The sequence below is a fragment of the Lagenorhynchus albirostris genome, chromosome 6, assembly GCF_949774975.1.
Source record: "Lagenorhynchus albirostris chromosome 6, mLagAlb1.1, whole genome shotgun sequence".
In the NCBI taxonomy this organism is placed as follows: domain Eukaryota; kingdom Metazoa; phylum Chordata; class Mammalia; order Artiodactyla; family Delphinidae; genus Lagenorhynchus; species Lagenorhynchus albirostris.
In genome coordinates, this window is record NC_083100.1 from 39187388 (window position 1) to 39205597 (window position 18210).

Sequence of the window (18210 nt, forward strand, 5' to 3'; positions counted from 1 at the left end):
TTTTCCTTCTATTTTAGGCCAAAAACTGCTCTCAAATTCTGATAGCTTTTTGTTGTTTTTGTTGTTCCTTTTGTGCAGTCTTCTTGGTTAGAGCTGCTATAGAATATCTCTTTTCAAGTACATATGGAAATACCTAACAATTTTGAAAAAAATGTCTTTGTCTGAAATGAAAGATAGATAGATATACTATTTTTTAAAAGCCTGCTGAGGCCCAGAGGATATTATCATCAGTCTTCAGAGTCATCCTCGATGCTTCTCTCTTCTTCACGCAGTGATTCAGTCGGTTACCAAAACCAGCAAAATCCTATTTCGTAAGTCTTATTACGCCTGCTGCTCCCGTCCAGCCCCACGGCCACGCCTTGCTCCCAGCCATCTTCAGTCTTCTCTTGCATGTCTTATTGCAGCAGCTCACCTGTCACCAAGAGTCCCTACTGAAATTCATTATAAAGAATTCCCCATTGTAATGCTACCTGTGTTGTAAGAAGAAATCTAATCGTATAATTTCCAGACTTAAAAAACCACCGGGCTCCTTTTGCCCACAGGAAAAAAATTCAAATTTCTTGGCCTGATCTGCAAGAGCTTTGGCATTAGACCCAGTTGCGTCTGTACCACCAGCTCCCTGCATCTCCCTGTCACACAGACCTCACTAGTCTCTGAAGGTCCCATGCCTTTGCACATGCTGTTTACCCTCTCTTGAGTGCTCTGCTAAGCCACCACTGTCCTGCCTGACAAATTCATACTCATCCTCTAAGCTAGCAGTCTGCCACCGAACATACGTACAGTTCAGATAAGACCATCTGGGTCCAGCCCCTGGAGCTGGCAGAGGTTTACAGCTGCATCTTTCTATCCTGCACGTGTCCATGGGTTCTACAGGGACTCCTGTTAGGTCTCTCCGCTTGGAACTCCTGAGACTTTGAGTGATGGAATCTGTTTCTCCAGTTGTCATTCCCTCCACTCTGCGTGGATCGCTGGTGGATGATTCCACGTCGATTTTGCTGTTGGAGAGCTCTCACTTTGCCGGAGGGAATCTTGGGGAGGACTTAAAATGGCCGCAACTTTGCGCTCTCTCTCCCTTATCGTGTATATCTCATGCATCTTCTGTCCCAACAGACTGTGGGAGTGAAGGCCACTGTGATCTTGCTGCCACAGTCTACTTTTGCTTTCTCAGGCATGAGTCAGGCACCAATCTATATTCCCCCACAATAGGGCGATACCCATCAAACTCTTACTGAACTTGGGAGTGAGGAGGGGGGCTTAGGGAGACTCACAGCATAAGGAAACCTCCCTTCGATGGAAGTCTTCTTACAAATCCTCCCTCCTTCCTTATTCTCTCAAATGCTTTATGATTTACAAGTAAATGGGAAGGTTCAAGAATTGTGTATATTTCCTTTGTAAATTATTGGGCAGATCATGCATACTTCAGTAACTGATATGTATCATGTCATGAAGAAAGACTCAAGTTTTGACATCTTGTACATCTAGGTAAAACCTGCATAGTAGAGCAACTTCTTAAACACATCTCCACTTCAGAGAAGCTATATTTAATATTAAAACTATTCTGAAGAATCAGTAATCATTTCAGAATAGTTAAATGTTAGAAGCAATGGTAAAATAGACTTATCCTATTTTTTAAATTGAAGTATAGCTGATTTACAATGTTGTGTTACTTTCTGGTGTATAGCAGAGTGATTCCATTTATATATATGTATATGTATGTGTGTATTTATATATCTTTTTCATATTCTTTTTCATTATGGTTTATTACAGGATATTGAATATAGTTCCCTGTGCTATACAGTAGGACCTTGTTGTTTATCTATTTTATATATAGTAGTTTGTATCTACTAATCCCAAAGTCCTAATTTATCCCTCTTCTCTCCCCCACCCCTTTCCCCTTTGGTAAATGTAAGTTTGTTTTCTATGTCTGTAAGTCTGTTTCTGTTTTGTAGATAGGTTCATTTGTGTCATATTTTAGATTCCACATATAAGTTATATCATGATATTTTTCTTTCTCTTTCTGACCTACTTCACTGAGTGTGATAATCTCTAGGTCCGTACATGTTGTTGCAGATGGTATTATTTCATTCTTTTTTATGGCCGAGTAATATTCCATTGCATATATGTATATATACCACATCTTCTTAAACCAGTCATGTGTTGATGGGCACTTGGGTAGCTTCCATGTCTTGGCTATTGTAAATAGTGCTGCTGTGAACATTGGAGTGCATGTATCTTCTTGAATTAGAACTTCTGGGTTTTTTTCCCAGATAAATGCCCAGGAATGGAAATGCTAGATGATATGATAAATCTCTTTTTAGTTTTTTGAGGAACCTCCATACTGTTTTCCATAGTGGCTGTACCAATTTACATTCCCACCAACAGTGCAGGAGGGTTCCCTTTTCTCCACACCCTCTCCAGCATTTATTATTTGTAGACTTTTTAATGATGACCATTCTGACTGGTGTGAGGGGGTACCTCATTGTAGTTTTGATTTGCATTTCTCTAATAATTAGTGAAGTTAAGCACCTTTTCAGGTGTCTGATGGCCATATGTATGTCTTCTTTGGAGAAATGTTTAAGTCTTCTGCTGATTTTTTGATTGGGTGGTTTGCTTTTTTTGTTATTGAGTTGTATGAGCTGTTTGTATGTTTTGGAAGTTAAGCCCTCGTTGGTTGCACTGTTTGCAAATATTTTCTCCCATTCTGATGGTTGTCTTTTCGTCTTGTTTATGGTTCCTTTGCTGTACAAAAGCTTATAAGTTTGCTTATTCCCATTTGTTTATTTTTGCCTTTGTTTCTATCGCCTTGGAAACTGACCTAAAAAGATGCTACTATGATTTATGTCCGAGAACGTTTTGCCTATGTTTTCTTCTAGGAGTTTTGTGGTGTCCTGTCTTATATTAAAGTTTTTAAGCCATTTTGAGGGCTTTGTTTGTGTGTGTGTGTGTGTGTGTGTGTGTGTGTGTGTGTGTGTGTGTGTGTGTGTGTGTGTAGGATTTGAAGGCACTGTTATAACATCATTGATTTACATGTGGCTGTCCAACTTTTCCAACACACTTGCTAAAGAGACTGTCTTTTCTCCATTGTATATTCTTGCCTCCTTTGTCAAAGATTGACTGTAGGTGTGTGGGTTTATTTCTAGGCTCTCTGTTCTGTTCCATTGATTCCTATGTCTGTTTTTGTGTCGATACCATGCTATTTGAACACTGTAGCTTTGTAGTATTGTCTGAAGGCTGGGAGGGTTATGCCTCCAGCTTTGTTCTTTTTTTGCTCAGGATTGCTTTGGCAATTCTGGGTCTTTTATGGTTCCATATAAATTTTAGGATTATTTGTTTTAGTTCAGTGAAAAATGTCATGGGTAATTTGATAGAGATCACATTAAATCTGTAGATTGCTTTGGGTAGTATGGAAAATAGGCGTATTCTAGATCTTCTGATGTCACAAAGTCAGTAACATGATCCATAACTTTCCAGAGTAAGTAGCATGAAACACCCTATTAGTACAGAGAAAAAAAATGAACTAGATCCTGAATCCTCCATTTCACTCAACTAATACTTAGCTAATTCCTGAACAGGTCACATTTATGGAGTCTATTTCCAATCCTTAAAGGAAGAAATGGTAAGAAGTTATTGCTTGAGATTTTGTTGTTGTTGTTGTTCCAAAATGTAGTCCTTTGGAAGCATACTCTAGGAAGTGTATGTAATTCCTTATGTACCACCCTTCTTCATCCACTCTATAGGACAGAAGCAATAAAATAACTATTCTCAATCATTTATTTCTGCTGAGGTAAACATGGAGGGTAATACTCACATTGATTACATGTACTGGAATTTATTCAAACCCTGGCAGGTTACCTGGATCTATACCCTCCCTTTTTTTTTTTTTTTTTACACTCAAGAAAGTATGCCATTGGTTAACCCAGAATCCAAATTAATTTTTTAAAGCACTAAATTACCCTTAAGCCTACTGCTATTACTGAAAAATTATTTCTGACAGATCCTAAACCGTATCATATCAGTATTTCACACACTCTGTTTGAGAATCAATGAATGAGAATGTCTACCACCATAACAGTTTAGGCCTAAAAAAATATTTTGATGAGGATGCTTTTCTCTGTGATAAGTAAGCATCCATGATAACTCCTTGAAACTCCTGTACCATACTTTATTTTTTGTTCTCTTGGCCACTGATATGTCTGTTTCATTGTGTTCCACAACCACTTTGCCAATAGTGCTAAGAGAATGTGCATAGGAATTTGTAAAGTACCTGGTGTGCCAGAGACCTGACACACAGACCTGGATGTTGATCCCAAGCTAGTAGCAATTTGTACTATTGTAGAAAGATTGTATCACCCTAACCTAGCCATTAACCAGCTAACTCATTTGTTCATTCATTCATTCTCTATTTTATTCATTTAAAAAAAGTTGTTGAGAACCTACCCTTTAAAAGAGGTACCATGTGTATAGTAATTCTCTTGCATTCTTTTTTCCCAGGTAGGTAGTGGTTTAGAGCACTTGCTTAAGCTTCTCTGTTACGAATTATTTGCTCATGCTATATACTTTTAACATTTTATTCTTGCCTTTCTTGAATGGTAACCTTATTGATAAAATAGCAGTACTAAGGCCTCTAGCTAGTAATTAATGTAACACATTGGAAGGATCTTGCTTGATGCAAATCTTTTATTCTCGACTTTAGCGTCATAACAGATCACTTAAGTAAAATGTCCTCATTTTCTCTCTGCTTTGTGTTTTCGGTAATTCAGCTAGTTCCCAGCAGGTATTTATAAACTGTCTGAACTGTCTGAATTATAGTAAATTGTCATTTACTATAATTATTGTTCACTATCTGAATATGATTATCATTTTTCTAGAACACTGTTGCTCTCCTGCTTTAGTACAAGAAAGCCATGTTTTCACGTATGAGCTATTGAAGTAAATCCTGACACATACTAACATTTTAAACTTAAATTTTCTTATTTATTCTTTTAAAATCTATTCAGTTTTCTATTTACTCTCCATCGCACAACATTTATTTGTCCCACCATGTTTAAAATACTATGAGGAAAAAATTATCTTTAGAATTTGGAAAATTGATTTATCTCTAATAATAATTATCCAGGACTTATTTTCAGTTTCTTCCCTTTATTATGCTTGGTGAAAGACTGACATGGTGACTGCAGACTCAAAAATGTTAAAAAATATCTCAAATTACACCATTTATGTAACATAGTCTTGTTATTAGGGGTTACCTGATGAGACCCAAATCATTTAATTAATTAGATGCCAGAGAGCTTCACTTGAAGCCCAGTCTCCCAACACCAGGCACTTTCTCACCAGCCCAGATGAGAAGCCCGGCTCTTGGACATCCCAGCAGAGTCTGCTTTTTCCCTATAGCATGTTACTTCCCACAAAAAATAGAACGTAATGGATACTTAACACTTAAGTAAATTAATAATTCACCAAAGGTCTAGGTATGATAGAAATTTGAAGCGTTCTCAAAGCATAATTTAAGGAAACATATTTATATAAAAAGTTAATGATCTAGTTATTATATAACAGTAACAAGAAGTCACATTTTAAAGTGTTTTTATCTATATGATCTGGCTACTGTTACTTAATATTATTGCAGAAAAGCTATAACATTGTAACATGCTATGAAGGAAAGAGTAGGCTTATCTCCATGATGGTCTTTTTCAAAAAGCACCTTTCCTCCCCTCGCATAGGCACTCTTTCGGACAGTAGCAATGATGGTGCCTGATTATGCCATGATTGCCGAAATAGTCCTGTACTCCTGTGGCTTTGTCACAGCTCGGCCACTGTCGGTAAAGATTGTGGCTACATATCGCCTGTGTTCAGAGCAGTTGTCATCACAACATCACTATGACTATGGAATGAGAGCCGTGAAGTCAGTACTCACCGCAGCTGGGAATCTAAAGGTAAAAAACTCAAGTGGCTTCTTACTCATTCATTTCCTGTTTATAAATCTCAGGACCATGTGTCTTCACAAGAGTTACACTAACTGGTTAGTTTCATCAACTGAAAAAAAGTTCAGTTATCGTACTAACATAATTAATTATTTGCACACTTGAAAAAGGACATTTTATGATTTGTAAAACCTTAGACATGTGATCAGTGATTTGAGTTCCATTCCACAATTTTAACTGTATGAAACTAGGTTCTACTAAGGAGTAAAATTCCTTGCTGCTGAGAAATACTTTGAAAGCATTTATATATGAACATATATATTGAATAGCTTTAAAGGAAATAATCTATGTATAATTAATAAATATATACAGAAGCCCCTAGACATTGTTACTTAATATAATTACACAGTTGCAGCCAACTGTAGACTAGCAGTAATAGATTGGCAATATAATGTTTGCATTTTAAGATAGTATAAATCATAACTATATTGATAAAAAGTCAAAATGTTTGAAGACTTGGGTAATTTTTCATTGAAAGTCTTTTGTAGAAACATAAAATATAACTGTACATTTGTTCTTTATCAAAGTAAGCTAGATAGGCTATAATTAACAGCAAAATGCAAACTGTGGCTTTAGAGCTTATAAAATTTTCATGTTCATGACTGCAGAAGATAAAGATTTTGAAATATATCTTGTGTGATTAAAAACAATGGCATGCATTTTAATCTTCTATGATAATGTTACCAAGAATTCTGATATATAGTGGTGATATTCTGTTTCACATTAGCCTAACATGACTTCAAGTCATTGTTTTTTTTTTGTAATAAACAAATGCAACTAGAAGCAACAATTTGTATTAACCTGGCATGTCATGATTACATTGTGGTCAGATAATGGGAAAGAAAATGCATTGTCCTAGTATATGTCATCACTGACATCTTGACTATGGAATTGAGCTATTAAAGTTATGCAGCAAATGAATCCTATCATTCTTTGTCAAAAGCTAATTGAAAATTGTTGACTGTGTTGGCTTGAATATTTTGAAGTTTGTTTCTATTATATCAAAAATCAATTTAAACATTTGCTTTAAGATGATAGCCTCTCAGATAACAAAAGAGACTTCTGACACTTCATAATTTACATGTGGTTAGGTTGATCCAAAGTCCATATGAATAGGACTAGCTTTGGCTTTGGAGGCCCTGGAAATTTAGAGACAGCTAACCTTGATTGCCAGGCATCACTGCCTTTGTAAGGTTAAAGCCAGTTAAGTAGGAGCATGGGATTTATTAGAAAGATTCTAGAGAAAAAGAAGAGGATTCTGGAAAACTAAATGCATGATGGTAGGAGAAACTTTGGAGTAAGATGTTGAATAAAGGATAGAAGCTGGGAGAAATAGTTCTGAGTTCAGATTTTTTTGTGAATTATTGAACCATCTTATGGACATGAGCAACAAGTTGAGGGTTCAACCAGATTTTTTAGTAAACTCTGGGTTTACCACAGATTTTTTAGAATTTAACATAAGTTTTCTGAAGCACCTTCTACTTAAGTGACTTAGTGTATTAACGAGCCCTCTCCACTCTGCCTGGGGATCACTCAAGCAGGCTGGTACTAAGCATGCAGCCGGCAGGCAGCGTGCTGCTCTGCCCTCCCACCTTCTATCAGATGAACTATTCCTCACCCAGAGTCAGGTGGCTTGTTCCCAAAACTCCCTGAAGCCAGTCGGACATGTTACTGTCGTTATGTCATTTAATTAATTGTCAATGAAATTGATGGTATATGAGCATGAAAAGAAGAGTTTTGTTTTTATGAAAACTAAGTTCATTGTTTAAGAAAGACTCAGTAAAGATGAAATGCTAAAAAAAATGACTTTGAATTAGGTATGGATAAGAAAAGTGAATAAAACTGGGAAAAAACCTTAAAAATCTTAAGGATGCTACACTTAGATTGTCTCCCAAGTATCTCTGAAGAGCATGATCATCTTTAAAACACAAAACCAAAACACAACAAAACTGGACAGAGCAGATGATTCATTATTGATGCGTTTTTTTTCCAACAAGAAAAATGGTCCAAAACTCTACCCTCAGAGAAAAGGTCTTGGCACCAAAATATGGGCAGAGTGAGTGAATGTTTATATGTTTTAAATGTAAGTGCATCTTTTAAAAATGATTGCCCATCTTTAATGATTATTTTCACTTTACCAACCCACTGCTGGTCTTGAATGCATAGGACAAGCAAGCTCTTACCCAATATAGAGGCAACGGCAGCCCCCAAACTGTATGGAATTCATGGCCAATAGCTTTTTACCCAGGGCATCTGTGAAAAAGTAATCAGTTCAACTTAGGTTTTCATTATAAACTGGTAGAAAATTCACCAAGTATAATCATCAGTTTCTAAAATTAATAACAGTCCAATTAAATGAAAATAAGTAAGAACAACACTTTTGCATGGGCTTAAATTGCCTCTGGGGCCTGGTGTTCGTGTGTGTGTGTGAACATGTAGGGGGTGCAGTTAATAGCTGCAGATATCATTATGAGCATATTTTCTTTCAGCTGAAATATCCAAATGAAAATGAAGAAATTCTTCTGCTTAGATCTATTATTGATGTAAATCTACCAAAATTTTTATCCCATGATTTACCACTCTTTGAGGTAAGAACATTTTATTATTACAATGTATCAAAACTCTTCTAATAATGTATTTATCCAAGCGTCCATGGTTGCAACTCCCTGTGAGAAACTTCCACTACAGAAAACGATGATATGGCAAAGAAAAACATAGATCATTCTGTTTTATTTGAAGTGTGTTAGCTAGCTTTGTTGTTTTGGATAACTTTTTACTCTTTCTTTTTTTTTTTTTTTGCGATACGCGGGCCTCTCACTGTTGTGCCTCTCCCGTTGCGGAGCACAGGCTCCGGACGCGCAGGCTCAGTGGCCATGGCTCACGGGGCCCAGCCGCTTCACGGCATGTGGGATCTTCCCGGACCGGGGCACTGAACCCGTGTCCCCTGCATCGGCAGGCGGACTCTCAACCACTGCGCCACCAGGGAAGCCCCCTGGATAACTTTTAACAACTTGGGATTTTTAAGTTTCACCTTTTCTGCAGAATATAATAAGTACACAAAAGTTACGAAACATGTTTGCTTATAAATTTCACCAAAATTTCCTCCGTGGAGGACAGTAATTGGTCTAACACGTCACTGAATCCCTTGCACAGAATGGATACTTGGTAAATGTTTGTCAAATTAATGATTGGAGAAATAAAATAAATAAATAAGCTTAATTTCTTTAGAAGAGTACAATGGCTTTTATGAAATTCTTTTTTCAGGATAATTTAAGAACTAGGCTTAATAATCTTGTTGCATTTTAACAGTTAAATTATAAGTAGTTGAGAAGAGCTATTAGAATGATGGTTAAAGTTCCTGTTTTGTCATGTGATATCATTCTTTTCCTTTTCCCATTCTCAGGAAGAAGAAATTGGGGGAGGGCTTGGGAGCGGGCTGCTGACACATGGTAGATGTTGCTCTCTCTTGTGCTGCCTTGAGGTATGGGCGGTTAGCTTCCAAAGTGTAAAGACTGAAGTCGTAAGGCTGTCATGGGGAGGGTGGAGACGTGGCAGTGCCACTGTAGTGTGGTCCAGTGTTGTTAGCTATCCACAGCAACCATGTTTCATCACTCTGAAAGGGACTTCCCTTAGTATTTAGAGTTGACAGTGCTAATGTTTTGCAGATCAAATCTACAAGGAATAGGTTCAAATTTTCTTCTTAAAAATTTCCCTCAGTTTCTTTGGTACTAGTACACTGTACAGATTTTCCAGGAGTAAAAGCTATATTTATTTTTATAAAGTGGAAGTATACCTCACCTAGTTGTATTCTTATGCAGCTGTGTATTCATTCAGTGAACATTTATTGAATAATATTAAGAACAATATTTCTTAAATGGAGCGCAACTGGCATTTTCAAATAGGACAGTTCCGTGTTGTGAGAGACTGTCCCATACGCTGCAGAACACTTGGCATCCCTCCTCCCCCAGTGTCTCTGGACTCTCCCAGTGTGAGAACCAGAAGGACAGCTCCACATATTCCCAACTCTCTACCTGGCGGGAGAGTGAAGGGAACTGGTCTTTGCTGAGAACTACTGACTACCAGATATGATCTGGAATTATCTGCTTCTTTCAAGGTTAACCATAAATAATTTGAACAATCTGAGAAGATATTTTTGTTTACTTAGCAAACACTATGCATTCACAATGGACCAGACCTTATTCTAAGAGTTTTATGAATAGCAACTTATTTAATACTCATAAGCAGCTAACGGGGCAGGTGCTCTTGTTATCCCCATTTTACACGTGGTGTAACTGCGGCACAGAAGTCATAAGTAACTTGTATTCATGGCCAGTATATGAGGGAAAGGGGGTTCCAGCCACTCAGCTAGGCTGCAGAGTGATCTTAAAGACCCTACTGCGTTGCCTTTTTCTCTCCTTTGCCCCAAGGAAACTTACTGCTCCAGTGAACTGGGATCAGTTTATCCATAACAGGATTTAAAGGATTAAATTTAGGGGTGATTAAACTGGTAGTTTGTCAGTTCTAAGGTATAGCTTGAATGTATGCTTTCATATTAAGCTCTTCTGAATTTTCACTTTTATCTTCAGAGTAAAATGAATAGTTGTATCTGTCACATATATATCTCTCACATATATAATGTGAGTTGTATCTCTCACATATATAATTGCTATAATACTTATGAAAAAGCCTTAGCAGTTTATAAAGGGATGTTTCTTAGACCTTGAAATCAACTCTGTATATTCATATGCACTAAATATGGAAGTATAATTCTTTCCAATCATACATTATATGATTGTATTCATTTCCTAAAGCTGCCATAACAAAGTACCACAAACCTGGTGGCTTAAAACAATAGAAATTGATTTTCTCACAGTTCTGGAGGATAAAAGTCTGAACGAAGGTGTTGGTTCCCTCTGAAGCCTTTAGGAAAGAATCCTTCCTTGTTTCTTCTTGGCTTCTGATGGCTACTGGTGATCTTTGATGTTCCTCGGCTTGTCATTACTTCAGTCTCTGTCCCCACCACTAGATGGCCTTCTTCCCTGGGTGTCGTTGTGTCTGTGTCTTCCTCTCCTTTCTGTTATAAAGACACCAATCACTGGAGTTGGGCTCCTGTATGATCTCATCTTATCTAATTACATCTGCAAAGATCTTATTTCCAAATAAGGGGACATTCTGAGGTTCCAGGTGCACATACATTTTTGAGGGACGCTAAGCTGATTAACATACTACCCACTACAATGATTAAAATACCATCGAACTAATTTTTGTATATGGTATGAGGCATGGTTGGAAGTTCATTATTTTGACAAATCCAAGTACTCTAGCATAATTTGCTCAAGACTATTTTTTTAATCTTTTCTCTACGGGATTGCCTTTGAGTCTTTGTTGAGAATGAGTTGTTCACATGTGTGTGGGTCTATTTCTGGTCTCCCTATTCTGTTCCATTGATACATTTGTGTATTTTTATACTAATGTGACCCCATCTTTATAATAAGCCTTCAAATCAGATCGTGTTCATCCTCTAACTTTTTAACTTAAAAAGATGTAAAACTGCAACATCTCTGGAGGAAAACAAGAGAAATCCCTTGTGAATTTGGAATAGGCAAAAATTTCTTAAATACAACACCGAAAGCACAATGCATGAAACAATAAATTCATAAAATAGACTCATCAAAATTTAAAAGTTTGCTCTTTGAAATACACTGGTAAGAGAATGAAAGACAAGCTAGAGACTAGAAAAAAATTTGCATATTAGATGTATGATGAAGGATTTGTGTGCAGAATATTTAAAGAATGGTCAAAACTTACCGTGAAGAAAATAAACTGATTAAAAATAGGCAAAAGATTTGAACAGACATTTCACTAAAGAAGATATACATATGGCACACAAGTACATGCAAAAAATGTTAATCTTTGGGAAATGCAAATTGAAGCCACAACAAGATACTGTTACTTGTTACTATGGCTAAAATTAAGAAGACTGACCATATCAAATATTGAAACTCTCATACACTGCTTGGGGGGATGTAACATAATAATACAACAACCTTGGAAAGCAGACAGTTTCTTAAAACGGTAAATACACACTCACCGTACTATCCAGGTATTCCACTCCTCATTATTCGCCCGAGAGAAATGAAAGCATTTGTCCATTCAAAGACTTGTATATACATGTTTATAGTAGCTTTATTTATTTCCCAAACTGGAAACAATGAAAATGTCCATCAACAGGAAAATGGATTTAAAAACTGGCACCTCAATACAGTGGAACACTTCAATACAATGGGCTGTTGATATATGCTGTGAAAGGTGTGAATTTCCAAATCTTTATGCCGAGTGAAAGAAGCCAGACAAAAAATAAAGTAGTACCTGTCATGTGTAATTTCACCCGTAATAATTTCTAGATAATGCAAGTAAAAATAGTAACAGAAAGCAAATCAGTGTTTGTTGGTTGTCTGGGGATGGAGACAGGAGGTGGCAAGGAGAGGAGAAAAGGCCACAAGGAGACTTGTGGCTGTGACTGGTATGTTGACTATCTTCATTGAGTTGGTGGTTTCACTTATCAAATTGTACCCTTTAAATATAAACAGTTGACTGTATGTCAGTCATACCTCTATGAAGCTGTTGAAAATACTGGACTATTACTCAAAGGCTCTATTTCCATCAGTGTTAAATACAAGGATGTGAGAAATTTTATCAAGTTTATGTATGTCTATATGTCTATATATATATATGTATATATACATATACATACATACATAGAAAGACACAGAGAATATGAGAATGTATAGATAGATAATGTAAATCCCCAAATCATCTATCATTAGGGAATTACTTCAGATTTGTTTCCTGGGGTGAAATTACCAAAACCAGATTACAATGATTTGCTGGGAGCCATCAAAGACAACTGTGACTCCATGAATTTGCAAATGACCAGCTTCTTTTCTGAGAAGATTCTTCAGATATATGAAATGATGATTGTGCGTCATGGCTTTATGATTGTTGGAGAACCATTTGGAGGAAAAACCAGTGCATATCGTGTCTTAGCTGGAGCACTAAATGATCTATGTGAAAAGGTAAGTGTGTTATTAATGCATTAATTTATTGATAATCAGCTTTGTGCAAGATAGAATGTATGGTTATTTAAAAGGGTACTTTAATGCAGCAACTTAAACTTATAAAAATACAGAGGAAATAAAATTAGAAAAGTAATACAAAGCAAGTAGGAAGTTCAGTATACAAAGGGTATGCCACAGATTTGCCTCTAGCCCTTTTGTTTCTTTTTTTTAAAGAGTTTAATTTTAAAGAGTTTAATCATAAAGATAACATATTCGTTATAGAAAAAAGTCTGAAGACATGAAAAAAACCTGACAGTTTTCTCTTTTATACTTTCTTAGGAGAGTAGTTTTTATTTTCTTGGTGTTTAGATTTGTAATGCAAACTTGTTAGTGGCTGCTAGTGGTACTGAACTGAACTCTGTGTGTGTGTGTGTGTGTGTGTGTGTGTGTGTGTGTGTGTGCGTGCGCATGCATTATATAATACATGCATATGTAAGTATAGTAAATAATGATGATTATATTATTCAAAATTCCTGTCCTACACATCTCAGTTTGGTCTACTTTGATAGGCTAAAGGAGTGAGGCTGTTTTAAGTTCTCCAACTAATATTGCATTTCTGTCTACTTACCCTTGTATTTCAAATAGCTCTTGCTTCATATATTTCAGTGTTTGTAGCCAAATGGGATTTGTGATCATTACATCTTCATTGTGGAGCCTCCCTTCAGCCAGTATAAAATTATCTACTTCTTTATCTGCCTTGGATCCCCTGTGTCTAATTTCAGTATTGCAACTCCTGCTTTCTCCTTGCATATATATTTGCCCATGTCTTTAATTGTGACTCTGGCTGTCACTGTGATTTACTTTTTTATGGAGAGTAATTAGTTTTAACTTTTATTTTCTCCAATTTGATGGCCTTTATCTTCTCATAGGGAAATTTTAATTCGATTGTATTTATTATCAAACAAACTGATATGTACTTATTTCTGTCCTCTGTTACTTTATGGTTTTATCCTTTCATGCTGTTTCCTTTCTTCGCCTCCCTTCCTTTCCCTTTATCCTTCCTGCCTTGCTTTCCTCAGTTTTTGTTTGCATTTTTCCTATTTTGTTGTTTTATTGTTATAGGGGCGAATTTTTTGCTATAAAAAATAAGTCTCTAAAAGAGCCAAATGTGGTACCACTCAAAGATTAAAGAAGATGAAGGTATGAGCATGTATTCTGGTCCAATATAAAGCCCGAAAGTGATTCATTATCAGGAAATTCTAAGAGTGACATTGTGGTAATGTAAAAGGGGCAAGGCTCCATAACCACTGCTTGCAAGCTGTAGCTTCACACTAGCTTTGTTGCATTTGGGACAAACACGTTGCTTTAATGGCAGCAACGTTGTTCTGACTAAGATGATAGAACTTTCCCATGCTTCTGAATTAAGGATGACACATCGTTATTCCCTTTCTGGGCACAGAGAAGAAAACACAGACCTTGAGCTTTTTTTTTTTTTTTTTTTTTTTTTTTTTTTTTTTTTTTACTGCTTCACATTATTATTGCCACATGTTTTCTTCAGTTTGGTACTTCATGTCCCAAGCTCCAGTGGTGGTGGGCAGAAAGCAGTGTGGGAAAGAGTTGGACTTGTTCTGTTATAAGTTGAACTTGTTATGTGATATAAAAAAGAAATGATTGTGAATAAGTAGAGCACAGGTGATTTTTAGGGTGGGGAGCTATTCTGTATATATTGTAATGGTGGATACATGACATTATGTATTTGGCAAAATCCATAGAAGTGTCCAACACAAAGAGTAAACCTTAATGTAAACCATGGGCTTTAGTTAATAAGAAAGAATCCATATCAGCAGAGGAACTGAGGAATTGAGGCATCATAACAATGTACCACACCAATGCGAGGCTTTAATAGTAGGGGAAACTGTGTGTGAGTGGCGGGAAGATGGAGGGAATATATGTGAATCTCTCTGTATTTTCTGTTTAATTTTTCTGTAAACCCAAAGCTACTCTAAAAAAATAAAGTCTATTAATTAAAAACATAAAAAAGCCTATGCCCCAAGGGTATTAACATCTCTTATTAATTCCATATACCAGCTTTCAAGGTTCTGGTGGAAACTATCAGCTTACCAATATTAATTTTTTCACAACGTGAGAATGGTACATATTTGCCTATATTTAAATCATTTAATTTTATCTCAGAGAATGTTTTGTAGTAAGAATCAATCACTTACAGCCCATGGGCCAACTTCAGCCCAAAGCCTGTTTTTGTGATGCCAGTGAGCTTAGAATGGTGTTAACATTTTTAAGATTTGTCAAGAAAAGCAGAAAAGAACATGTAACCTGTTGATCTATCAATAGTAAATATTATATGCTTTTGACCAACATTTGGTACTTTATTCCTAAGTATCCTATGAGTTCTTAAATCCTATTGTAAATGGTATTTTTATATTTTATTTTTCAGTTGTTCATTGGCATTATAGAAAATACAATCAATTTTTGTATAATGACTTTGTTTGCTGCAGCCTTGTTAAATGAACTCTTTACTTCTGGTAGTTTTTGTGTAGAGTCTTTAGGATTTTCTACATGCCCAATCATGTTTTCCATGAATAATGACAGTATTAGTAGTCTTTTAAATAAATAAATAATCTTTTTTTTTTTCTATTAAGGGGTTAATGGAAGAAAACAAGGTTCAGGTCACTGTTTTAAATCCTAAGTCTGTCACCATGGGTCAGCTGTATGGGCAGTTTGATTTAGTGTCCCATGAGTGGTCCGACGGGATCCTCGCTGTCAGTTTTAGAGCATTTGCTGCTTCATCGGTAAGTGCTAACACTTCTCAATGCTATGAGAGTTATGATTTTTTTCAGTTGTTTCAAGTAAACATTTGTATTTGTAGCTCAAGGTACTTATTTAAAACACATTACTGGGATCCTTGAGGCGCCGGCCGCCGCCCCAGGCAGTGTTTGAGCCAAGCCCCCGCGTCCTTCGCCTCCGTGTGCCCATGGCCTTTAAACTGCCGGTTCCTTGGCTGGGGACGGGAGCACTGAGTTTCCCGCTGGGAGGTAAAGTGGCCCTCTTTTACCTCCCAGATGCCGCAAGGAGACAGGCCTGTGGGCACTAGGTACGCCACCCTTGCCCTACACGTGCCGGGGTGAGGCCCTCACGAGGGCAGTGAGTGGGGCGTGGTGCCTGTCTCTTCTCCCTCTACAGATGAGAGAGTTGAGACAAGGAAATTTTATGTCCTGCTTGATATAAATACAACTGGATATAAGCTTCAGGAGGCCAAAGTACATCATCTCTCTCGTTCACTCCTGTATCTTGAGCATCTAATACTGTGCCAGGCATATGCTTTGCTTTTACCATTTGTCCTACGGTTCTGTCTGTCCGGTTTTTGTTTTTAAGGATAGTTTTTAACGTTTGTTACATTGGTGGATTTGTTTTTTGGTTTGGTTGCTCTCTTCTTTCTTTTTTTTTTAATTAATTTTTAATATTTAAAAATTTTTTTCACCTTAGTAACTTTATTTTATTTTATATATTTTTCTTTCTTTCTTTTTGTTTTTTTCTCCCTTTTCTTCTGAGCCATGTGGCCGACAGGGTCTTGGTGCTCCGGCCAGGTGTCAGGCCTGAGCCTCTGAGGTAGGAGGGCCAAATTCAGGATATCGGTCCACCAGAGACCTCCCGGCCCCACATAATATCAAGCGGCGAAAGCTCTCCCAGAGATATCCATCTCAACACTAAGACCCAGGTCCACTCAACGACCAGCAAGCTACAGTGCTGGGCACCCTATGCCAAACAACTAGCAAGATAGGAACACAACCCCACCCATTAGCAGAGAGGCTGCCTAAAATCATAATAAGTCCACAGACACCCCAAAACTACCACCGGACATGGTTCTGTCCACCAGAAAGACAAGATCCAGCCTCATCCACCAGAACACAGGCACCAGGCCCCTCCACCAGGAAGCCAACACAACCCACTGAACCAGCCTTACCCACTGGGGGCTGATGCCAAAAACAGCAGGAACTATGAACCCGCAGCCTGCGAAAAGGAGACCCCACACACAATAAGTTAAGCAAAATGAGAAGACAGAGAAACAAACAGCAGATGAAGGAGCAAGGTAAAAACCCACCAGACCAAACAAATGGAGAGGAAATAGGCAGTCTACCTGAAAAAGAATTCAGAGTAATGACAGTAAAAATGATCCAAAATCTTGGAAATAGAAGAGAGAAAATACAAGAAACGTTTAACAAAGACCTAGAAGAACTAAAGAGCAAACAAACAATGATAAACAACACAATAAATGAAATGAAAAATTCTCTAGAAGGAATCAATAGCAGAATAACTGAGGCAGAAGAACGGATAAATGACCTGAAAGATAAAATAGTGGAACTAACTACTGCAGAGCAGAATAAAGAAAAAAGAATGAAAAGACTTGAGGACAGTCTCAGTGACCTCTGGGACAACATTAAACGTACCAACATTTGAGTTATAAGGGTCCCAGAAGAAGAAGAGAAAAAGGGACTGAGAAAATATTTGAAGAAATTATAGTTGAAAACTTCTGTAACGTGGGAAAGGAAATAGTCAATCAAGTCCAGGAAGTGCAGAGAGTCCCATACAGGATAAATCCAAGGAGAAACATGCCAAGACACAGATTAATTAAAGTATCAAAAATTAAATACAAAGAAAATATTTTTAAGACAGCAAGGGAAAAGCAACAAATAACATACAAGGGAATCCCCATAAGGTTAACAGCTGATCTTTCAGCAGAAACTCTGCAAGCCAGAAGGGTGTGGCAGGACATATTTAAAGTGGTGAAAGGGAAAAACCTACAACCAAGGTTACTCTACCCAGCAAGGATCTCATTCAGACTTACAGACAAGCAAAAGCTAAGAGAATTCAACACCACCAAACCAGCTTTACAACAAATGCTAAAGGAACTTCTCTAGGCAAGAAACACAAGAGAAGGAAGAGACCTGCAAAAACAAACCCAAAACAGTTAAGAAAATGATAATAGGGACGTACATGTCAATAACTACCTTAAGTGTAAATGGATTAAATGCTCCAACCAAAAGACATAGACTGGCTGAATGGATACAAAAACAAGACCCATATATATACTATCTACAAGAGACCCACTTCAGACCTAGGGACACATACAGACTGAAAGTGAGGGGATGGAA

General features: G+C 37.1%; 1 protein-coding gene across 1 annotated transcript in view; it reads left to right on the forward strand.

Moving 5' to 3' along the window:
- The window catches only part of DNAH7 (dynein axonemal heavy chain 7), a 227248-nt gene that overhangs the window by 81802 nt on the left and 127236 nt on the right, over positions 1-18210 (forward strand). The window contains exons 27-30 of the mRNA XM_060151173.1: positions 5721-5933; positions 8471-8569; positions 12809-13057; positions 15700-15849. Of these exons, the coding sequence (XP_060007156.1) occupies positions 5721-5933; positions 8471-8569; positions 12809-13057; positions 15700-15849 (711 nt within the window). The remainder of the gene's footprint in view (positions 1-5720; positions 5934-8470; positions 8570-12808; positions 13058-15699; positions 15850-18210) is intronic.